The sequence below is a fragment of the Mustela erminea genome, chromosome 9, assembly GCF_009829155.1.
Source record: "Mustela erminea isolate mMusErm1 chromosome 9, mMusErm1.Pri, whole genome shotgun sequence".
In the NCBI taxonomy this organism is placed as follows: Eukaryota; Metazoa; Chordata; class Mammalia; order Carnivora; family Mustelidae; genus Mustela; species Mustela erminea.
In genome coordinates, this window is record NC_045622.1 from 65,966,556 (window position 1) to 65,991,301 (window position 24,746).

Below are 24,746 nucleotides of genomic sequence, written 5' to 3' on the forward strand. Positions count from 1 at the left end.
CCATAAGATGAAATATTGACCCATCAGAGATAGAAGCTACCGAGAGATGGTCCTAAGACAGTGTGTACAGCCCAAGAGCTCTCAGAGATGTCACCATGATCAAGCATGATGAAATATCTTCTATTATTTATAGTCAGAATCTGGTAGCCACAGTGGGCTAAGACTGGAGGATTTTTTGGCATGGGTGGGATGGGGGAAGCTAGTCCCCAGAGCAGGGTATCTCTATGACAAGAGGCTCTCACCAAGTGTCAAAGGTGTCAGTTTCAGTAGTGAAGATGAGCTAGATTGGGCTAGGCAGGAATCAGACAGAGGTAGATGGCTTTAATATAAAAAAAGGCCTACCTACATTCTTGACTTTTTGAGGGTGTAGAATATTTACTGCCATAAATGTAGAATAAATTGAATGTTACCTTTCTGCTCCATGATATACCCCCTTTTGCTGCACACATGGTTGGGCTACATTGCTTTCTGAACCAAGAGCTAATGGAATATCAGGTCAGAAGGCTATTTTCGGATGATCGTACATCAGCACTTGAGCCAAAGCTCCCACACAGCCTTTGAAAATCTAGACCAAATAAAATCAGGATAGACCTCGGGCATGCTACCTGTGTCTTTGCCATGACTTTGAGCCTGGAATTCATGACTACATCATGCATGTAGGAGCAGTGGTAACTAACTAGGGTTTTTTTCTGCCCATGTTGACTGCAGGTCTCTCTTCCACTAGTTTAACTAGCAGTGTTTCACTGAGTAGTCACAAATGGGGTACGGTAGAGACCTTGGTAGCCTGAGGACATAGGAAAGTTCGATTTCATAGTTTCCATTGCCGCTGTTATGTAGCCTCAGACTGAGTTGTAACTTGCGGGATATAGGCATATACATATCACTCTCAGTCCTGGCTTTAAACTCTACGTATGCACCTTTGCCCGTACTTCCTCTTCTTTCCCCTCCACCTAGCTGGAAACAGAGTTCTCCAGTGGGATGGAGTCCACTTGAAAAGAACTCAATCCTTGACGCTGCTTGGAGGTGGAGACCCCCAGGAGAGGCACCTGCCACATGTCAGGCCGTGTTAAACCCTTGAGATCTGGGATTGCTTGTTATTGGAGCTTAGCTCACTAATACTAACAAAGCAGGGAATAGCTCCCTTCTGGCCCTCTTGCCCCCAAGTGGCCCCAAGATGTTTGGGGAGCAGTTCTGTCTCCTCCCTGGGACCCTGTGGCTTGCCAGTTTTGCCAGGTTGGATCATGATGGAGGCATGGGGAGGTTTCACTGAAGCACCAGGTACATTTCTGAAGAGCATGTCCTGTGAGGGGAGGAGTTTATAACTTCCTGCGCCCATCCCTACACACACAAGGGAAGAACCTCAGAGAAACAGTCCGCACAGCTTCTGATCTCTGTCGTGGTTCCCCCGGGTGCCCTCTCCGAGCCATTGGGTTTTCCCTCATCCTTCATTCCTCACAAGAAGATGAGGTTCTGCTCCTCAAATCGTTCAGGTTTGATAAACCAGAGCCCTTTAGGCTGCTTTCTGCTGATCATGGTGACTCTGCTATCCCCGGGAGGAAGGGTCAGGATGCCTGTGAGATGGTGTCAGGATCTCCTTCCATTCCCCACCGGCCCCCACAAGGGGCTGTGGCTGCTTTCCTCACATGCTCATCTGAAAATCAAGTGCACCTCTCCACGGGAGTCGTACTCTTTCCTCAGAGGCAACCCTAGCACAGACTTACCTGAGAAACGGACATTGTTCTTGGTTGGAAGTTTTGACCTCATCATTTTACCAAACAGTAACCCCTTTTATTCACATGTGGGGCTTTGGCTCTTGTCTGGGCCTAAAATAACTCATACAGGCCACCAACTGAGCTGCAAACTGCTCATTTGGAAGAGGTGACAGCCTCTTCTTTGGGAAGGATGGTTCTCAAGTTATTCAGCTCTGTTGGGGGATTCCCCAAGTTAATTCTGTAGTTTCCCCCGAATTATATGTACATATTTACCTACACACACACACACACACACACACACACACACACACACACACACACACGCACATACTCCCCTGGAGCCCACCAGGCACATTCCTGTCTCAGGGCCTTTGCACTTGCGGTTCCCTCTGCTTCAAACACTTCTCTCCCAGATTTCCACCTCACTTGCTCTCTTTTCTTGTGCAGATTGTTGTGCAGATGCTATCTTCTCAGGGAGAAGCTCATTCTGTAAAATTGCATTCCTTACCCCCCCAGAGTCCTTATCGCCTTCCCCTGCTTTGTATGACCTCCTAGCACTTACCACATTCTGGCAGGCTCTATATTTACTTATTTGTTATTGTCTGTTTCCCTCAAAGAACATCTAAACTCCAAGAAAATAAGGGTTTTTGTCTGTGTGGTTTTCTCCTCTATCCTTTGCATCTAAAGTAATGCTTAGAATATAGCAGATGCTCAGAAGATGATTGTTAAATGAATTGATGATCCCTTTTTAAAGATAAAGAAGCAAAGTCTCAGAGGGGGTAGTTTGAGCTAGTGTGTGTTGAGAAAGGTTTCAAGACCAGGATTTTCTGCTTCCGAGCGTTTTATTTTCTGCTCTGACATCAGACGTTGTGCGCGGGCGCTGCGGCTAAGGGGCTGTTCCATGGGACGAAGCAGCCCTGAGAAGATGCAGTTCATACCAGGCACCAAATGAGCTGCCTGCCCAGTCGCTGTGCTTTGTTCGCAAAGTTTCTGTTCTGCCCACAGAAGCATTTCCCTCGTCAGCAGCATCTGTGTTCTTGAAATTGCTTCCCCTCTCTGTGATTCAAACTCCTTGCGTTTGAGGTTGTGGAGCCGTGCTTAAATTCCATCGTGCCTGAGAAGCCGGGGGTCAGGTGTTCTGCGACCCCGTTGCCACCACACACTCCTTACTGGTGTGTTGTCTGTGCCTTCCTTCCCTGGGGGGCTCGCACTCCTCGAGAGGTGACCTGTGATTAGCTCCTCACATTTGCTGATCAGGGTTTCAGCAACCGCATTCACCTTCTCTTCATGCCATAAAGCTTTCCACGGAAGACATCAAGTGTTGCCTCAAAGCAGCGGGGATTTAACAAATGCTGACGCCCGCGTCCTCCCCTCAGAGATTCTGATTCTGTTTGTCTGGGCATCATCATTTTGAAAATCCCACACACCCCGCACCCCCGCCCCAGTGATTCTCAATGTGCAGCTTGAACATGCTGCTGAGATGGGCAGCAGAGCCTCTGAGGGGCAGGGAGGGGACACCGTGCGGCGGGAAGCAGATCCATTTTAGCAACGCTCCTGCCTCGTTACCGAATTCTCCTGAACATCCTCATCTGACACCCGGCTGGCACCTGGAGATCACAGCCTTCCTGGTTTTGTTGTGGAATTCTGATATTTCTGTTTTCTAGATGCTGCTCTTGTTCTAAATAATGGCAACTCTGGTGAGAATTAAGTTCTTTCTGTTGATGATGTCTGCCTCAGTCTTCTCATAAGGAAAATAGACATAACAGTAACAGTACTGACATTGTAGGTTTGTTGAGACTTCGGTGAGCTACTATATGTAAATGAGGAGTTAGGTGCTTGGCAAGAACTGCCATTTTTTTTTTAAAGATTTATTTTTTTATTTTAAAGACGGAGCATAGGGCAGGGGTGGGGATGGGGGAATGGGCAGAGAGAGAGAGAGGGAGAGAATCTCAAGCCGACTCCCTGCTGAGCATGGCACCCTATGTGGGGCTCGATCTCACAAACCTGAGATCCTGACTTGAGCTAAAATCAAGAGTTGGACGCCCCTAGCTACCATTTTTGTTATTAGGCATCTTGCTTATAAAATGCCTTCTCCAGAGTCCATTGTTAGAAGAATCAGTGTTGGCTCCCACATAACCTTCTGCCTCAGTCCTGCATGACTTTTTTTTCCCCCCTGCATGACTTTTTAAGGGCCTTTGGTTTTGCCATGCTGCTGGCACACTCCAAATGTGTTACAAACAGTTTCATCCTCTGTCTTAAAAACTGAATGGCATTACTGTAAATATTGGGCACCCTACGGAGAGTTGCCTCCTTGGGCGTGGGCGAGCCTCCCCTGATTCTGGACCAGCTTCCTGGGCCTGGCACCATAGTGGTGTCTCTTTCAGGACAAGCTGTGACTACACCTGCTGCAGGTCCAGAAGCACCTCTGGACAGATACTGCCAAGACTATGGAAGTGACCAAGGGGGTGGGTAACAGAGAACTAAGTGGAGGAGCCCAGCCCTGGAAGGGCTCGGGTGCAGATAGCCCAGGGATTATGAGCTGGCCTAGTTGAGCTGTTTGGTCCAGTCACACAAAGATCTCCCAGATCTGTACTCAGAAAATTAGTTGTGGGAGCCTGGTAAGCTGGACCCAGACCAGGGTGCAAGTAGCGACATCTTTCCATGGCCTGAGGTCGGTGAAACAAGGGTGCCTCACCAGGGGAGAGACCACAAGCAAAGGGGGACAGAGAGTGCCGTCATCATCCCCCATTGGGAGAGAATGGTAGTGTGGCCCGTGTCTGGGGTGTAGACAGACGACGTGATACGGACACCATTCCACCTCCTGAGACCGTCAGCTGGAGGTAGAGGCAGCCCAAATATTCCAAAGGGGCTCCCTGTAGTGAGATCAGTCTTGCGCCAGGGACATACAGGTGGCTGCGGGCACATGTGCCAGGAGATCCAGCTTCAGATTGATTTCCTGATGGCAGCCTCTCCCTTCCACTGTGGCTGAAGGCTGTCACACCCACAGGCCTTTGCCTCCTTACCCCCGTCTGCATAGGAAGGAGCTGGGACTGCCAGGCTTGCCTTGTGGCTGTCTTACCCCAGCACGTCTACGAGAGGTGTTAGGTCCCCTTGTTTCCCACCATGTCTCTAGTACACAGAAAAGTAGGTGGCATTAACAGATGTTCTGTAATTATTTATTGAATAAATGGATAAGTGAATCAATGAACGAATGAATCCCAGTGTAGCCCCATGATAGAACATCCAGGCAAGGGGTGCCGGTGCCCAGAAGTCCACAAGACAGGGAGCTGGTGTGTTGTAGGGCACAGCATTGTCAACAAGGTAAGATCCACCCAAGATCACCAGAGTAGGAGTGTGCATTACATGCAAGAGACCTCGAGGGCTTCTGTGAATCACAGCCCTGGGACCCGGGCATGTTTGGGCCTTCAGATGGGGAGTCCTCGGGCCCAGCAGATGCAGACTGCTGCCAATGGAGGCAGGGCTGACAGAGCAATGAAAAAGACATATGGTCCATTCGAGAGACAGCTAGTTAGTGAAGAAATTGCTCTGGAAGTGGAATATTTTTGAGGTGGCTGCGGAATCCATAGGCTTCAACCATAGATCACATCATGTTTTCAAACACATTTCTCTGTGTCGACAATTTCACTTATTCTGCAGATTGTGCCTGATTCAAGTGCCATAATTCCTGCCAATGAGACTGGAGCCATGTCATTTAGGTTCGCAAATTGGGTTTGTGTATCGCAGCTAAACGGCCATCTCTTCATTTGGAGGAGCTGCAGTTTGAAAAAGTCCCATCAGTCCCGCCATGATGATAGATGAGAAACCCACAGTCTGGCAGGGTCTTCCCCCAGCAGAGCTGGCTGTGCACCTGGCAGGCCCTGTCTGCACCTGCTAGTAATGTCCTCTCATGTGACTGTGTGCCGGGGGGGGTGGGACAGCAGGTGGAACCTGAGGCAGCTGGGGTGCCGAGGGGGTGGATGGAAAGAGTCCAGAATGCCAGGGTCTTACCTAGCACCAAGGACAGCTGCCTCGAAGGTTCCTCAAGCCACACTCCATGAGGACCAGCAGAAGGCAGAGACTCTGGCATGCTCTGAAACCCAGGCTGACCTCCCAGGGACCTTGGATATCTGTTTGAGGCAAGGCACCTACAGGGCTGGGGAGCCTGATTGAGTCAGGCTTCATGAGGTCGCAAGAGGAGATGTGCACAGACAAGTTGCCGGGATGGTTTAGCTAGAAAGACCTGTGGATTACAAGTACATGGACAGAGAAAGAGACCAGACAAACACTAACCAAAAGCAGGAGTAGTTGTATTCATTTCAGATGGAGCGGACTTCAGAGCAAGGAAGGTTACCAGGGACAAATGTATGGTAATAAATCATCATAATAATACATAATACATCAATAATAAAGATGTCAATTCTCTAAGAAGATATGACAATCCTTAATACGTATGCGACTAACAACAGAGCCTCAAAGGTATCGGCATCTTGTTGTATGGACAGTTCCTCTTATAATTTCTTTGATCCATGCTCTCAACTCCTGCCCACGCTGTTATCCCTCTGAAAATGGAATGCCAGCAAATTTAGTTACACTCAGAGCTGTCAGTGGTGTGAGATGCAACAGTTCAGACTCAGGGTTGAAACAAGGAATTTATTCATGGAATTAAGGGAATTAAGGGATGAAGTTTGGCTTTTCATAGAGGGAGGACTGCTTTATATCAGAGCAACATTTGGAGCTGAGAAAATCCACAAGGCCTGAGACCTGAATGCTCTTGCTGGTGGTTCAGTAGAGAATTGAGGAGAACAGGTAGAAGCTGATTCAGATAAGCCAGAGCTCACATCTCTTTCCTTCCCCTCCTCCAAGAAGAGCTGGGACTAGGTCTCAGGGATGGACTAGGCAAGCGCTCGCTCCGCGGTGAGAGAACAAGTCCATAAGAACATTTCCAACAAAGTCTTCTAACATTTAAGCTGGCTTCGTTACAGTCTTTGCTCCCATGTAGATCAGCATGGAAGATAAAAAATTATAAAAGTGTCAGCTCAAATATGTTTAGTTCTTTCTCAAATGGCAATTCTCAGCATGTCACAGAAATACTGGTTAACTCAGAAGCATAACAGATGGGGCATATGAGCTCAAAATTATGGTGAAAATTTTATGAAGACCCATTAGCTTTATATGAGCAAGCCACAGATGCTGTTGGTGTAGTTTGATGAGTAATAAATAAATACCTACATATATACTTGTTTTCTTTAGATGATTAATTCCTGAGGCAGAACCTCTGTTTAATTTTCTCCCCTAGAGCCTGCCTATATTGAATGCTTAGAAACAATGTTTTAAAGAGACTGACCTTGGGGAACACCTGGGTGGCTCAGTTGATTAAGTGTCTGTCTTCAGCTCAAATCGTGATCCCAGAGTCCTGGGATCGAGCCCTACATTGGGCTCTCCACTCAGCGGAAAGCTTGCTTCTCCCTCTCCCACTCCCCCTGCTTGCTCTCTCTGTGTCTCTCTCTGTCAAATAAATCAATAAAATCTTAAAAAGAGAGAGAGAGAGAGAGAGAGAGACAGACTAGGGTATTTGAGCTGTTGGGCTCCTCAGAGCAAAGCAGCCCTAACTGACCTTTTGGCATGGGGTGACTCAAAATAACAAAGGTTCCTGCACTCTGGCGGGAGTGACCACCTCTGCCTGGTTCTGGGCTGAGCTGTGGTTAGCGGCCACCTACAGAGAGCACACGGGTACAGGTAGAGCTTCATGCTTTCCTTCCAGCCTTCCCTGTTCCCTCCCACCCCGCCGTCCACAGAGCACGCACCTGGCATTATGGTGGGCAGGACCTGGAGACCGTTCCAATGGGCAAACCCTGGGCTGCACTCTGAATTGTCGCTTGTCCTGCTGACTAAGCCTTACTTACAGAATTTTATGGGCGTGGTTTCCTGTTCCCTTAGAAGTTGCTTTTTCCAGGAAGTTCTTCAGAGTTTCAGGTAAGCAGCCTTCTGTGTGCCTGGCCCCACTAAGGGTTATTGATTGAGTACCTTGGGTATCTGCTTGAGGTCTTCTTCAACTTGAGGTCTGGGGTTATGTTCTCAGAAACCCACCGTATGATGAACAAGGATTTACTGCACCTAACCTACCAAGTATCATAGCTTAGACTAGCCTCCCTTCCACGTGCTCAGGATACTGGCACTAGCCAACTGTTAGGCCAAATCATCGCACATAAAGCCTGTTTTATAATCAGGTGTTGAACAACTCATGCAGCTTTCTAAATACTGTACCATGAAAACAAGAATGGCTGTGTGGCTACAGGATGGCCATGGCTGCATTGGCTGCTCCCTCTCGCGATGGTGTGGACAACTGGGAGCCATGGCTGGCTGCCACCACCCAGTATCACAGGAGATGGTCATACCGCATATCACTAGTTTGGGAAAAGATCAAAATTCCAAATTCCAAGTACGGTTTCTACTGACCAGACTTGGCTTTTGCCCCATCATAAAGTTTGAAGAATCCATTGTAAGCCAGGGCCTGTGTATTTGCTGTGTTCCAGATACTGTTTAAGCGTTTTGTATACTTTGATTCAATCAAAATAACCTCGTTAGTTGAGATTCCTTTGATTACAAATTACAGAAACTTTAAGGAAAGCCGGCTTATACATGGGAGGCAATTTATTGACATGTCACTGAGAAGTCCAATACGAGCACACACCGAAATGAAACCAAATAGCGACGTGGTTATCTCTGCATGGATCTTGGATATTTTCTCTTCTCCTTTTTATGTTCCATAGTACTAGGCATTTGCTATTTTTTATAATCAGAGAAACTTTACTTGAAAGGAGGTTTATAGCACTCCCCACGCTGTCTCGTATACTCTAATCAACTGGGACTCTTGTTCCCTGGACTATGGTGTCCTCATGGGCAAGGATTTTTCCTTATGTGTCATTGTAGCTCCTTTCTTGCCTTTCCAGTTTGTGCTCAAAGATAAATGTTAGGTGGATTGAATTCACATGTCGCATAAGGAAGATTTTTGCAGTTCCAATTCTTTCAGAAGACAGATGATAATAAGAGAGTAGTTTACACTTGATCCAATACATGATTTCTCAGGACAAACCATGTAACCTCAAATGGAGGTAATAATCCCAGGTTATGGTGAAGCTCAAATGAGTTAGAGCCCCGTGTGAGCTGTAAAATTCTGTATACCTGGCAGTTGGTAATGGCCTGGGTTTATAGAGCCTTCTCATTCCAAAGCCTCTATCCAAGGTGAGTCATGTCTATTTCTAAATTTTCTAAGAACCATCATTATCTCTTGATGAAAAGATATGGTAGGGGAGAGAGAAGCTGGGAACATCAATTTAGGACACGTTATTAATCCCCTGCCGTGTGCACGCTTCACACCTACATATCCTACTGTCAGATTGTCAGAGTCTTCTGACATCTCCTTCTGGAAAGCTCGACGGGCTCTCAAACTAATAGGTTTGAGACTGAGTTCAGGATCTTGCTTCTAAAACTGGTTCCCCTGAAGTGTTCTCTATCCCAGTGAATCTTTCCACCCTCAACTCTTGTTTCTTCCTCACACTCCATATTCATGCCTTTGCTGTGGTCTGTCTACTTCATTGGCACTGTGTCTCTGGAATTGATTCTTTCCCATGTCTTTATGGCCATTACCCTAGTCCAAGCTACCATCACTCCACCTCCTATTTGATCTCCCTAAGGAAGGGCTTCCCTTCCGTCAATCAACTCCACTTGGTGGCCCAACATAGCTCTGATCATGTCACCTGCTCCAACTCTTCAGTGGCTTTCAAACTCTGAGTTTCCAGGCGCTATCTTTAACCAAGCTCACACATGCCCTGCATGAAAGGGTACCAACCATAAAAAGAAAAGAAAAGAAAAGAAAAGAAAAGAAAAGAAAGGGTACCAACCCCCATTCCACCCTCATCTGCTACCCTTTCGCTTTTTCAGCTCCCCTTGCACGAGCTTCCTTACAGGTCCTCCCTCCTGCCTCTCCATGGGCTGCTCCCCTAGAGCGGAAGGCCATTCCCCTACCCTCCAGTAAATCCTTCACAAGGTACACAACATCTCAAATGGCATATCTTCAGCATATGTCTCGTATTTCCTGGACTGGCTTAATCTGCCTTTCATCTTCCATCAGAATTCTGTGTGTCTCCTTTCTAGTGCTTGCTATAGTTGCAATTTTACATTATTTGTTTAATTACTTGATTAATATTTGTCTTTTCCACCAGATTGTAAGGTCTATGAGGGCAGTGACTGTGTCTCTTTTGATTTCCCGTTGGGTCCCCAGCATTCAGCACCCAGCAGATGACTGATCCACATGTGTTGAATGGATGAATGAATGAGTACATGGTTTGATGCCAGGGCTGTGCTAGGAGCTAAGGATACAACCAAATCAAATAATTTTGTTACCCTCAAGGTTCTCCTAGCCCAGAAGAAGGGATAGTACAGGTAGATGGATGACTTCAAGCATTCTGTGGAAAACTTCGATGGGAATAAAATACAAATGGGAATAAAAACAGGTCCTGTCACACCAATGTCCCAAGAACTAAGGTGTAAATATGTACATATACACTAAACGTGACATCATATACATGTAGACAAATTATGTAGGTCCTTATAGACATACAGTCTCATTCCACAACGTATTCCTAGCACCACTTATGGGCACGAATAGCACACTTCTGCACATGGGTACACATGCATGAGCAAGCAAACCACCCTACATTCACAGACAAATGTCCTGTCTGCCCTCGTATGCACGCTTACCCACGCAGGGGCATATACACACACTCACACCGGCAAGGCAGATATTGCTCTTTTATTTACAAGGCTGGGCTGGGAGTCCCAAGGTCTTAAGGATGGGTCCCCATGTGTGTGGAGTCTCAGAGAGGTATGTCCTATAGCCAGAGCAGTGTCCCAAGCAGGAGAGTCCTGTCGAGGCCAGTGGGGGAGGGGTTGTCCAGGCCCAGGCCTAGCCGGGCTGCAGCTCCAGTGGGAATGGTTTGTTCACCAAGAGTGTGAGGTGGGTGGTCCACTTTACACCGACTTATTTCCATGTCTGGGAGTCAAGGCTGCAGCTCAGGGTCATCCTGAAACTTGGATGCTGAGCCTATGATAGGCAGAATTGGTCTAAATCCTCACCCACTAAAAAGGCAGCAGCCAAACCCATTCTCTCCATTCTTTCCTTCTCTCCCTCCCTTCCTTTCCTCCTTTGGTCTGATACTGGGAACACTGATGGAGGAAGCAAGGTCGCTGCTGTCACAGAGCCCGCAGTCGGGCACAGCCTATAGACAAACAGGCGGCCAATCACAGTGCAGGACAGAGAGACACTAGCTTGGTCCTGGAGGCTGGGGACCACTTTCAGGGGAGATGGATTTTAAGCTGAATCCCAAAGGACTGGTAAGCACTAGCTTGGTGATCTTGATCAGAGAGATCGGTAGCAAGGAGGTCCCAACTCTGCATTTTACAAACACCCTAGTAATTCAATTTGGGGTAGTGGTAGGCATGGGGTTAGATCACATGCTGAGAGACATTAGTGTGGGGGGTTAGGGAGGGAGACAGGAGACAGGGCTTCAGTGACAGCAGGGGAGGAGAGGGTGGTCATCTTTTAAATGCTAGACATTCTGGACAGGGACTCCATGTCATATCTCTTTGCACAGACTAAAGAAGGCGACACCCTCCCAGGATGCAGACATGAGACCTAGAGGCCAAGGCTCTGAGCTGAACTTTGTCCGCAGAGGGAGAGACTACAAAGGCCTAGCTTTATTATTATTATTATTTTTATTATTATTTTAATTTTTAAATTTTTTATTAACATAAAATGTATTATTAGCCCCAGGGATACAGGTCTGTGAATTGCCAGGTTTACACACTTGACTGCTCTCACCATAGCACATACCTTTCCCAATGTCCATAACCCAGCCATCCTATCCCAACCCCACCCCCCAACCCTCAGCTTGTTTTGTGAGACTAAGAGTGCCTTATGGTTTGTCTCCCTCCCAATCCCTTCTTGTTTCATTTATTCTTTTCCTACCCCCCAAACGGCCCACGTTGCATCTCCACTTCCTCATAGTAGGGAGATCATATGATAGTTGTCTTTCTCCGATTGACTTATTTCGCTAAGCATAATACCCTCTAGTTCCATCCACGTCATTGCAAGTGGCAAGATTTTATTTCTTTTGATGGCTGCATAGTATTCCATTGTGTATATATACCACATCTTCTTTATCCATTCATCTGTTGATGGACATCTAGGTTTTTTCCATAGTTTGGCTTTTGTGGACATTGCTGCTATAAACATTCGGGTGCATATGCCCCTTTGGATCACTCATTTGTATCTTTAGGGTAAAAACCCAGTAGTGTGATTGCTGGGTCATAGGGTAGCTCTATTTTCGACTCTTTGAGGAACCTCCATGCTGTTTTCCAGAGTGGTTACAGCAGCTTCAAAGGCCTAGCTTTAACACTGGTGTGTTTCCCCTTGACTACAGGAAAGCCTCATAAAGCATGTGTAAGTGGAAATCATGGCCTGCTCCTCTATCAGGGATTACTCTTTGCTCTAGTCAGGCAGAGACATCTGTCTGGTCCCCCTGACAGTATTGGGCAGGGGAGGCATGGAGAGTCATGGGAAGTCAGCCTGCTTCTTCCACCTTTGCTTTGGGGAGTGGGCTGTGTCCTGGAGGTCAGGGAGGTGAAAGATAAGGGAAGACCTGAGGGCAGATGTGCGACAGATCCCTTTACTCCCAAGAGATACGGATGAAGGGCAGTAACGACGTTTTAATTCTACTCCTTTCTCTCTCTTGTTCTTCACATCCAGTCATTCACCAGGCTGGATCACTTCTTTTCTCTCCTCCCCTTCCCCACACCATTACTCTAAGTCAGACCTAATTCTTCTTTCTTGCTGCCGTTTCTTTCTCCTGACTTTTCATCAGAAAACTCCTAATCACCCAACATAGCCCAAATTATAATTGCTAGCTCTTCTCTGTGGCATTCTCTGACTGTCTCAGGCAGAAAACACACACACACACACACACACACACACACACACACACACACACACACACATCTACATGAGAAACAATAACAGCACTGGACTTGTGGTCTGAAGACCTAGATAGAAATCCAAATTATTTCTACTTTCTCTTACTAGTTCTGAGATGTTGGGCAAGTTATCAATCCTATCCGGCCGAACCTCCTCCTTACTTCATCTGTAAAATGGGTACTTAATATTTCCTCCTGCACTACTGTGATTCTTAATAAGACATCAAGATGGATATGTAGGCAACTCGTTGTTAAACTGCTTTTAATTCTGAGCACATTAAACCCTGATGTCTCCCACCCTACCTAAGACTTCCCTCCAGCTGGTGGGTGCGCTGCAGGAGACACCTGGCGCTCCGTCCTTTTGCTCTGTGCCCACACCCAGGGACCTACAAAAGAGAGCCACCTGAGTACATGATCCTCCAATCCACCATCATCCCCAGAAAGGTGGTAAAAGCCTTTATGAGTTTGGCCCACTTAGAGAGGTTTGGACACACTGCTCTTATCCAGTGTCCCCCAGTCTGCCCCAGCTTAGAGTAGAGGAAAGAGAACTTTCTTCCCCTCCTATGCCCTTGTGCCTCTGGTGGTTTTCCTTGAATCCTCAATCAGGAAGCTACAGCCAGCCTCCCTGACTGCGGTTCTCATGTGTGGGCACACGGGTCCAGAGCTCTGAGCATCCTGCCCTCTGCTCGCCCTTCCCCCAGGCCTGCCTTTCCCTGCAGCCCTGCCTGCCTGTCTTGCTGTTAACATCGAAGGACAAATGCAGTCCTATATTTCAAAGTCATCAGGCAGATCTGATTAATTTTGGAAATGAACAACACGAAGATTCATCACAAACTTTCAGGTATGAGCAGCAATAAACAAAACCAGAGCATGAGCGCTATTTATTTATTAAAACAGTAAATTGAAGGGAAATGGGCTATTTATTTTGCACGATGTCTTCCACAGAAATAATTGGCTCATTAATCACACTCTCACTGTGGTCACGTTCCGAAGGTCAGGCTCACCGGGGAATTGAAACAGGGACGGTGTGTGCGGTGCCGATGGCGTGTGAAGCCCAGGGAGGCTGGCTCTTGGGGACCCGGGCTTGTCCCGTGGATCCGGTACCACAGGATGGTGGCCGGGCAGCTGGAAGACAGTGCGGTACAGGGGCCACAGATGGGCAGCAGGGGGCCAGAGGTCAAACTCTGGCTCCTGCCACTTCCTGGCTGTATGACCTTGGGCAAGCTGGTTCACCTCCATGCCTTGACTTCATCTATAAAATGATGCTGGTAAGGAACCCAACTTGTAGGGTACCAGGAGCTTGAGTGAGTGGGCCAAGTGCTAGCATGCTTTGTGTTCTTACAGATGTTAGTTGTATTTGCTCTTTTAGTCCAGGCAGAGCCTCAGGCTGGGGCACTCTGGGGTCAATGGAAGCTTGGAGCATAAGGTTACTGGGGCCCCAAGGGAGGCAGAATAGTACAGCAGAGGCTACGAGTTCAGGCTCTGCAGTCAGCCTCCTTGGGTTCAAATCCAACCTCTGTCTCTTACTGGTTATATGTCCTTGTAGAATGATTTGGCTTTTCTGTGCCTCAGTGTTTTCCTCCCTCCCTCCATCATTCCATCCTTCCAAGATTTTCTTTGTTTATTTGTCAGAGAGAGAAAGAGAGCACGAACACAAGCAGGGGGGAGAAGCAGAGGGAGAGGGAGAAGCAAACTTCCCACTGAGCAGGGAGCCCAAGGTGGGGCTCGATTTCAGGACCCCGGGTTCATGACCTGAGTTGAAGGCAGATGCTTAACCAACCAAGCCAACCAGGTGTCTCAAGAGCCTCAGTTTTCCTAACTATAAAATGGGGGTGATCATAATAGCATTACTTGATAAGATTATAATGAGTGTTCAATGAGAAAATAAGTAGAAAGTACCTACCTCAACGCTTGACCATAGATATAACAAAATACTTGTTATGATGATCATTTTTAGAACCTTCCCGGCCTGTGACTTTCCCCCAGACACCAGGCAAGGTCCAGGCATGCTGGAGGTTGAGCAGACATGCTGAACTTCAGGTCCCTTCCCTGGCAAGGAGGGGAGGGGCCCAGAGCCCCAGGGGATGGGCTGAGGGAAATGCGTCTGCAGCAGGGACAGTGCCACAGGGCATAGGGATGTGGATTGGGGATCACTGGTGTCTGAGTGGCACCAGTGTCACAGGCATGGGGGGTGGCCATGAGCAGCTTCTCCTGCAGCAGACCTGGGGACGGGCATGAGGGAGGTGACTGGGGCGCACGCAGAGGCAGTGAGGGGATGAGACAGGGAGGGAGGAACGCCAGTATAGAGCACGTTAAAGTGGGCCATTGGGGCTCAGTCTCATGGGGGACCCCTTGAACCACTGGGGGATTAGGCCTCACACTTGTGACCCTGAAGGGTGAGGAGGCCCATCCCTCATTGTCTGGGGCTTGTTGCTCAGGCCGGAAAGCACGGCCCGAGCATGTGCCTACGACCAGAGAAGGGCCTCAGGCAGAGACGCCGGAAGCCGCAGGCGCTGTCGGTCTGTGACTGTTAGCAGGTGACCTTCGCAGCCAGCCAGGATGTGGCCAAGTCACTGACAGCTTCTACAAACAAGCATGCCTGTCTTCCAGCGGGGAGGGAGAGGCCCATCTTCTCCCTTCTCTACACAGAGCGGCTGGGCCCACAGACAAGGACAGGTAGGGGCTGGGGCTGAGCTGTGGCGCTGCAGGGCTGACTGTCCAGGGCGTAAGATACTAAGAGAGAAGACCTTAGAGCATTACCATGTCCCAGTCACCATTCCACGGGCTTTACACCCATTTATTCATTGCATTTTCACAACCCTGTAAAAACACTCACAGTCTTTAAGGAGAATATGCAGAGACACAAAGAGGTAATGCAGCCTCCTGGGACCATCCCGCTGGTAACTGGGGCTGTCTGACTCAGAGGCCCTGCTCTTGGGCCTTTCTGGCCTACAGCAGGGGTGAGGCGCAGGCAGCGGAGGGGTGGGGCGTGTGGGGAGGGTAAATGAAAGGGCTGCTGGGGAAGGAAGTAGAGGTCGTCCTGTGTAGCAGGAGGCCAGGGTGCGTGTAGAAAGGAGGGCATGTGGGACCTGGTCCAGGCTGGTGCAGAGCTAGGCTCTCAGCCTTCAGCAGCAGGGGGTTGGAATTGCCCGGACCGCTGGTTAAAACCCTGACTCTTTCTGACTCAGGAGCAGCAGGTGGGGCTTGAGAGTTGGGGACCAGACATGGGGTGGGTCTGGCGGTGGATGGTGACGGGTGGGTGGCCACGCGGGGAAGGCTCTTGTTTGAATGAGGTGGAGGAGTCCGTGGAGGGAAGGGACAACTCCCTCTTGAGGGGCCTACTTCCCATGCCCACCTCCTGGGGTGGGGAACCCTCCTCTGTGGTTAGATTACTGATCCCAAAAAGGTCGGTGCTGGGGCTGCAGGCCCCTGGGAAAGAGGCCCCCAGAGAGCTTGAGGGGGTGAGTGGGGCTGAAAGTGATCTGGGAAGCATTTCCTCCCCTGAGCCTTACAGCCCGTCACTCACTATTGCTCTGCTAGGAGCCAGAGGGCTGGAGGTGGTGCTGGGGTGTCCTTCAAACTGAGCACGGGAGCTCCCAACCTGAGGAAGGCCTCTTGGGATGGGAAGCTTTTGGAGGGACGGAGGATTGGGTAATAGGCTCCAGGAAAGATGGTTCTATTCTGAGGGTCACTGGCATCCTGAGAGTGGGCCCAGAGGGGTGACTTGGAGCCCTAACTGCATAAGCCATGTGTTATGGGTTCAATTGTGTCCCCGCAAAAGCTCAGAAGTTGTCACTGCTCAGTGCCTCAGAATGTGACCTGGTTTAGAGACAGAGTCTTTACAGAGGTAATCCAGTTAAAATGAGGTCACAACAGTGGGCCCTACTCCAGGATAACCCATGTCCGTATAAAAACAGGACATGTGGCCAGTGAGGCAGACACACACAGAAGGAAGGAGATGTGAAGACGCAGGAGGCACACGGCCACCTGCAGCGGAGGAGCGGCCGAGGCTACCAGAAGCCAGGAGAGAGGCTGCAACCAGATGCTCTTGGAAAGAACCAACTCCGCCCGTGCCTTGACTTTGGTCTCTCAGCCTCCAGAACCAGGACAGAATGAACTTGTGTTGTGGCAGCCACCCAGTCTGCGGCCCTTTGATATGACAGCCCCAGGAAACAAATACTCTGCGACACCTGGAAGGAGCCACAGGCTGGGGGCGTCTGCAGGCGAGGGCATTGCTGGGGGCCTGAGCAAGGGCGCGTTCTGGGAGGTGAGGAGAAGACCCCAGGGGAGGCCAGAGCAGCCTGAAGCACCTCAGCAGGTGCTCCAGGGGCCAGCAGGCAACGCAGCTCTCTCTAGGAATGCTTTCTCCAGAGGCCACGTGTGCGGTGGTACAGGCAGAGGGGGTTTTACTCAAGCTCCCACTGCTGGCGGGGGCTTCGAGCCTTCTTTCTCGAGGATGAGAGGCAGGAAGAGTGAACAAGTGACACGAACTCCGATGTTCCGAGGACCCAGGCAGGCACCTGCGTGAGCCCCAAGTGACCGCAGAAACCCTCTTCTTAATCAATAGTGTTTTATTGTCAGTTATAAATATTCTCCATCTGTCCCCTATTTACAGTTGCAAAATAGTTTATGACACTATACCATCACCCACCATTCGGCACCTTTCTAGAAACTCCATGAAAATCGCATAGGAAATAAAAAGCTCTTCTGGCGGGGTGGGGGGTGGGGAATCCCACGAACCTGGCTCCCCCCACCCCCCAACTCCAAACCACCCGACGCGGACAGCAGGCAGCAGGTGCTACACAGTAGCAAAGGGATGGGCGCAGGTGGCTCCCGGCGGGGTCAGGACGCCAGGCTCCTCAGGACGTTGGTGATGCTCCAGTGCTGGCCGGAGCACCTCTGCAGCACCAGCTGGAAGCCGAACTCCGAGTCGCTGTTCTCCTGCAGCTCCAGGCAGCGCTTGGACTTGCGGTTCTGGATGGGGCCTCCCTAGGGGCCAGGGTAGAGAGGGTCATCAGAAAGGGGTAACATGGGGAGATCTGGGGCACCTTGAGCCCAGAGACAAGCCAGGGGAGGCCTAGAATTATCAGTGCACCCTGAGGCCCGGAAGCAGAGAGGCTCCGAAGGGTAGGGGGGCCAGCATCCCCATGCAGACTCAGGCTCCCTCCTCTGATATGTCGGTCTCCTCCCTCAGCTCCCACAGCTTTCAGGCGGCCACACCAACCTCCTTGCTTTACATTGGGGTTCCTGATATTGAGCAAGCAAGCTGTGTCCTATGTTGGGGGGTCCTTCTGCATGCTTCTGCGGCAGGCCAAGCCCCAGGTATGTTTCAAGGCTCAGCTCCGGCTCCCTCTCCTCCAGAAGCCGTCTCATTTCCCACCTCGCCCCCACCCACGCCTCCCCTCCTCCCGTCCACCCAGCCGGCTGAGTGCTCTTCACCTTGTGCTTTCTCCGGCTCGGCGCTACTGACTGGTGGTGGAACTGCTTGTTTCCTTGTCTCTCCCCCATCTACACTGAGAGTTCTAGGTCTTATCAGTTTCTGTGCCCTCAACATCCAGTGAAAAGCCTGGTACCTAATAGATGATCGGTAAATGTTGGTTGTCACGATCCGCAGCGGGGAGAGGGAATCGGTCACAGGACAGGAGAGCGGTGTCAGTTGTTTCTGTCTGGAGGGGCCCTGAGCAGACTTGGCAGTGGGGAGAGGGAGGCCCCTGCCCCTATGACCACAGCCCACCCCAGCGACATCCCACACCTGCCCCAGTGAACAGCATGCTCCGAGAGGGAGACAGCAAACTTCTACTGTAAGGGCGCATGTCCCCAGTCTCCCACTATCCCTGTGGTGTCCAATGACACGTTCCAAGAGAAGAGTAAGACTCAGTTCTCACAGTGACCTAAGAAGCTGGCAGTATGTACCGCAGCTGGGCACACACAGCCCAGAGACTCCACACTGCCATGCTTGGGCTTGTATCTAGCAGAAATCCGGGCACCAAAGACAAGCACCTGAGTGCTTCTGAAACCTGATAGGAAAAAGCTCCCACCTGGAAGCAAACCCAGGCATCCATCAGCAGTATAATGGATCAATGGCCTGTGGTATTCACGCACTGGAACGCTTTACAGCATCAGAAATATACAGACCAGAGCTCCGGTCAAGGTGACTAAGCCTAACAGATGCACCAGCACTGGAGGCCAGGCAGAGAATACACAGAGAATTCCCCATATATGCACCTGCCAGGCAGACAACGCAGGACCAGTGTTAGAGCCAGGATGGGGGTGATCTCTGCAGAGGAGAGACTGGGAAAATGATCGACAGTAGCCAAAGAAGGGGTTCTGGGGTGCTGGTGGTATGCTCCTTCCTGACCTGGAACACAGCTGTTTGCTTTGCTTTAAATCATTGAGTTGAACATTTACATTTGTACATGTTTTTGTATGTATGTGTGTTATTTTCCAATTAAAAAATTTTGAAAAAACGTAGCTCCCTCGGAAGGAACTCTGAACAGTGGGTGAGGGAGTCAGGTAGTGAGAAGCTGGGCGGCAAAGGCGAGCAGAAGAGTGTCTGTGTGTATTCAAGGGAAGAAAGCAGCTCTCTCCTTACTATGCCCCAAGGCCGGCCGTGACTCACTGCACCCAAGAGCAGACAGAAAACAGCAAAGGGGAAACCCAAAGAGCAAGCCCATCTGGGGACCCTGGGCTCAGCCTGAGACACAGCAACAGGTGGAGGCGATGCAGGGGCGGAGGAACGAGTGGCCTTCCGACAAGGGCTCGGAAAGGACCCTGGAGTCCCCAGATGGTAGACACTCCGAAGGCAGCCCCCCCGCTCTCACGGGCTCCCTGAAGGACCTCTACTTCGGCCCGGGGCCTCCCAGTATGACGCATGCATACATGCGGCCCTCCTGAACCAGTGTTTTCTTTCCTGAGCTGCTCTGCTCCGGAGCATTCTCCTCCCACTGAACTTAAATCCTTGTCTTGGGGGCATCCAGTAAGGTACCCCAGATCGTCCCCTGGGGTTCCTGACTTGGGTCTGCTCCTACTTCTCTACCTTTCCCTCTCAATAGGGGAGGTGAGGCCCATGTCCCTTGAGGTCTGCATTTTTCTAGGTTAACCGGACCCAGTTCCGTGTGGAACAATTTTGTATGATTTTCCATCCCGGCTGCCCTCCTTTGGACCAACTCCAGTTATTCTGTGTCACTCAGAACTAACTGCCAAGCGGAAGCCACCACCTCGTTTCCACTGGACAAAAGGCTCCTTCAACACAGCCAACTAATTGGCACTTTTGGTGGCCACACCATGCTCCTGGAATGATGATGGCATGACAGTGCCAAGCTGTCCCCTTGGAAGCTGTGGGTCCCCATCCCATTCCACAAAAGGTGGATCTCTGGACCTAGAGGCATCCCTTGCAACATTGCTTAAAGTGAGGCCAGCCTCTCGCGCTGCTGGGCCCAGGTTTCTATGGTTTCCATTTCTGTGGCCTGAGCACGTTTGCTGCCCACACCTGGGTTGGGCCACATCACTGCTGCTTCCTTGGCACATGTGTGGCTGGCCCCCCTGCCCCACTGACGTCCCTGCCCACTGGTGGTGCGCCCCAGCCCATGCTGCTAGGAGTGGGGCAGAGGCAGGCCGTGGGTGAGACCAGCCTGGCTCTCTGATTCACAAGGCCTGCCGGCTCTCCTGGCGCTGGCGGGGAGATGGGAAGGGCAGGTCAGCAGATGGCCGTGGGCCATGGGCCATGGCCATGGGGGAGCTGCTCCACTGGTTCCACCGTGTCGAGGACCAGACGATCATTTATGTCCTAATTACCAAGGACAAGCAGGAGGAGTCATAGGAAACTGTTTCTTCAGCTCTAAAACAACAAATGGATGTGAGGCTGCTCAAGGTTCAGATGGGGGGGGGGTCTGGAAAAAGTGCACGACAGGCAGGACGGGGGCCAGACCAAGAGCTCACTCACTCTGCTCAGGCCCGACTTCTCAGTGTTTCCTCAGGGGCCAGGCTGGGCTTTGCTTGCCAGGGGCTGGGATGCTTCGGCCACCCCCGGATCACTGAACTCGGAAAAACCTGTCCAAAACAGAGAAGGCCATGGCCTCTCTTCTCCTGTCACCACTCATGCACATTCTGTGCCTTCCACAGTGCACCTTGCCAAGCCTGAGAGGGAGGGAGGTCTCTGAGAAGGAAAGTGTTCCTTCCAAGACCCAACTATGACATTTCCCAGGCCCCATCCTGACCCTCAGGGCCCTGGAGACAGGAAGTGCACTGACTCTGGGGCAGAAACAGCTTGTGTGGCCTCTAGGCAGGATGTGGAAGAAACAGAGTGAGGCCAAGAGCTGTGAAGGAGATGGGGCCTCAGTGAGACTGTCTGGGCCTGTCAGGGAGGGTGAGGTATGGGGTCAAGGCCAGCTTCCTCCCTAGAGGCTCCAAGAGGAGAATCTTCTAGAGCAGAAGAGGAAGGCCTGCTTGGAGGCCTCCTTGTGGTACCCTGGAATGTGTCTTGGGAACATGTCTGGGCTATGGGAAGGGGAGGCAGGCGACTCTGGGTGCTGGAGCGAGCCTGGCCACTCCCAGCCTCCCTCCTGTCTTCCTTCTTGGACCTCAGCTTGTCTCACTCAATCAGCTCCGGGCTCTCACCCACTCTCAGGGCACATGCTCTTCACCACAATGGCAAAGGAAACTTGCTTTCCTCCATTGGATCTCTTCCTGGTGAGCTCAGCACCCTCAAGAGAGGCCTGCTGCTGTTACTCTCCGCAGCTCTGCCCGCAGGCTCTGTGTGGAGATGGAGCTAATAAGGGTTAGTGCCTATTTCCCAGGTACCTCGCGCCGGGTCAGATGCCCTCCAAGCCCAATATCACGTGGTCCTCATGGGAACTCGGACGGGTGCAGATGGCAATCATCCCCACTTCACAGAATTGGAGACGGTGGCTCCGAAAGGTTGGGACACAGGCCCAGGGTCACGTGGTCTGGAAGTGGTAGAGCCAGGCTGGGAGCCCCATTCACTGTTCCTGCGTGCTGGGCGCGCCACACCATTCCTCCCACCCCAGGCCAGTCTCAAAGCAGCGGTCTCCACTGAGAGCTGCAAGAGCCTCAGTGCCTGGGGCAGAGGAAGGTCATCTTGCCTGGCTTCAGCCTCTGGGGAGCCAGTTTGGGCTCGTTCCTTCGAGGGCTCTTTGCAGACACACGAGCCATCCATCCATCCGAAATCTAATGAGAGCCTACTGTGTGCCCGGAACAGTTCCAGGTCATGGAGATACATGAGTGACTTTGTCTTCACGGAGATGGTACTCCAGGAAGGGAAGCAAAGACTCCATTCTCTGGCATATTAGAAAGCAATGACTCTGTACACAAAAATGTAGGGCAGTGCTCTGGGCTGAATGTGAGTCCTTAAAATTCCTGTGTTGAAGCTCTTATCCCCCATGTGGTGATATTTGGAGGTGGGGCCTTTGGGACATCTTTTGGCCACGTGGGTGGAGTCCTCGTGAACTACATTAGCACCCTTATGAGAAGAGACTCAAGAGAGATGATGTCTCCCTCTGCTGTGTGAGGATGGGGGAAAAGGTGCACACACCTGCAGACCAGGAAGAGGGGTCTCAGTAGACACTGCCTGCTGCCACCTTGATCTTGGACCCCCCAGGCTTCAGAGCTGTGAGGAATAAATGTTGGTTGTTTAAGCCTCTCGGTCTATGGTCTTCACGTTCTAGTAGCCTGAATGGCCTCAGACAACCTGGGAAGGGAGCTGGGGAGCGGTGGTGAACAGGCAGCCGCCGAGACAGCCATCAGAGTGATCCTCGCTGGGAAGGCTCGAAGGAGAGGACAGTCCCTGTGCCCCAGAGCAAGACTCCCATAGTGCAGAGGCCTGATGAATTCAGCAAATGGCACAGAGGCTGGGGAGCAGCTCAGATGTGGGGAGGGAGCAAGAGATGAGGCCTGAGAGGTCCTTGAGGGAGGGGCAGGTTGTGTGGGGACTCACAGCCACTGAATGGACTTTGACTCTGAAAATGGTGACAAGGGCCAGCCACTGCCGGTCGGACTGACCTGTTCAGTGGTCCACTCTGGCCACCGTGTGGAGCGGGGAGTGTTGAGCATTGGAGGAAGGAAGGAAGCAGGGAGGCTGTGTGCGGGCTCTGGTCCTCATAGCTGGGGCCCTGCCCGCAGTCCCTGGGCCAGTCCCGGGCTCTGAGGGGCTGGCCCTGCCCTCCAAGGATGGCACTGTCCCTCGGTTTACCAGTCCAGTCAACTAAATTATTTGTGTAATACATACAACTACAGGATGTGGAAACACACAATACTTTTAATTAAAGAATTTAAATAAGGGCAATTAAACCTGGCAGGAGAGATGCTCCAGCACACAGAGAGCTTAATTGGAATGGAAACCGAATTAAATATGGAAACAGCATTAAAAAAATCAAAAGCTGAATGTATAGAATTAAGGAGACTAATAATAATTCCTAGAGGTGGGTTCCCAGGCCCCAGCCTAGTTCCTTCTCCTTCTGGGCCTTTGTGGAGTAGTCCTTAGGAAGGGCTTGAGAAACGCGTGGGTAGAAGCAAAAACACAAGACTCTGCTCCTGGTCTTGGCTCTGGATTTGTGTTTTGTCGTGGAGCCCTGACGATATGCACAGCAGGGCTGGGGGAGCTGCAGTTCAGAACCCTTTCGGCGGAAGCACCTGGGAGCTGACCCAGATCCCGCAGACATGCATCTCTTCTCTTAGTTTCCCCAACTATGTGCCTGTGGCAGCTAGAGTTTTCTTAACTAGACCCGTTCCTCCTGGGGTATAGGCTGGGTACAGATTAGACAGAGTCCCTGGAGGGCTTATTTACTGTGGATCACTTCTGGGTCTGCCATGGGGCCCGGAAATGGGCCTTTTTAAGTTCCCAGGTGCTGCTGCTGCTGGCGATGCTGGTTGGGGGACCCCAAACCAGCTGTCACCTTCTCTCCAGGAAGGATGAGGCCTGGCTTGTCACTTGCACTCGGGACCTGAGGAGGAGCAGCTGGAGCACTGGCGCTGAGCACTCAGGCTTCCCTCCAAGGTGTTCAGAGGAGGTTGTGTGGACGGATGCCTGTATTCCGCAGTCTTCCCTGCTTATTTCAGAGCTCCCGTGCCACTAGCCTCTCTAATGAATTTTCCACAAGCAAGTGGTCCGTGGGTCTTTGGCTTTAAGCATGGTGGGCCTGGGAGTTTCCAGGTTAAGTAGTTAATGATTAGTAATCGGACTTCAAAGCATGGGTGGGACGTAGGCCCTAGCTTAAGAAACTCTGAGATTAAGTCTTTTTGAAGAGGAAAGTGGTCTTTCCGTATTATGAATATTCAACACTATATTTATTCAATAAATGCTTTGACATTTATTTTCCTTAAAGGAGACTCACCAGTGCCTGGGTGAGAGTCTGCCTATGATTTGCCAGGAAGGTCCATTGGACCGAAGACAGGGTAATGGCAATGTCAAGTGCCAAAAAAAAAAAAAAGGTGAAGGGGGTTACGGAGATAGCAGTGTGGCTGGAGAGAGCTTGCCGAGGAGGCAGGAATCCAATCAGTTCTCACACACCAGTGACCAGCTTGGCAGGGAGACTCCAGCACCAAGTGCCCACTGCAGCTATCCATTGGTTTCTAGATTCTAGAGGCAAGACAAAGGCACCATGGGATGGTGGTTTTGAGCACGGATCCAAGAGGCAGAATTCCTAGATTTGGCCTTGGGCAAATGACTTACTCTCTCTGTGCCTCAGTTTCCTCATCTGTAAAATGAGGATAATCAAAGTCCCCACTAGCATTGTCGTGGGGAGTTATGTCCTATTTATAAAGCAGTTACAATACTATGTGGCACCTAGCAAGCATCATATAAACGTTGGATAATAAATTTAAAAATCTTACTCAGGTCTGAATAGGGGGACCTGAGCCATCATACCTGCTCCTGGCTACTGATCTCTGTGGCATGAGCAGGAGGAAGGCGGGGTGTGCTGACTGCCATAAACTGAAAATCACAAACTTCTAGGGCCCACGCAAGGCTCTGACAGTCCTTCAAAACCG

The 24,746-nt window shown here is 50.6% G+C and overlaps 1 protein-coding gene across 2 annotated transcripts in view; it reads right to left on the reverse strand.

The window, feature by feature from the left end:
• Positions 1–6,348: 6,348 nt before the first annotated feature.
• GALNT18 (polypeptide N-acetylgalactosaminyltransferase 18) overlaps positions 6,349–24,746 on the reverse strand; it is a 352,322-nt gene continuing 333,924 nt past the window's right edge. Inside the window, exon 11 of one of the 2 annotated variants that reach the window (XM_032358168.1) lies at positions 6,349–6,717. In XM_032358168.1, coding sequence (XP_032214059.1) covers positions 6,547–6,717 — 171 coding nt within the window. In that variant the 3' untranslated portion in view covers positions 6,349–6,546. Of the gene's footprint in view, positions 6,718–17,274; positions 17,733–24,746 lie in introns of those variants that run through there. The other variant, XM_032358167.1, reaches the window with a different exon arrangement.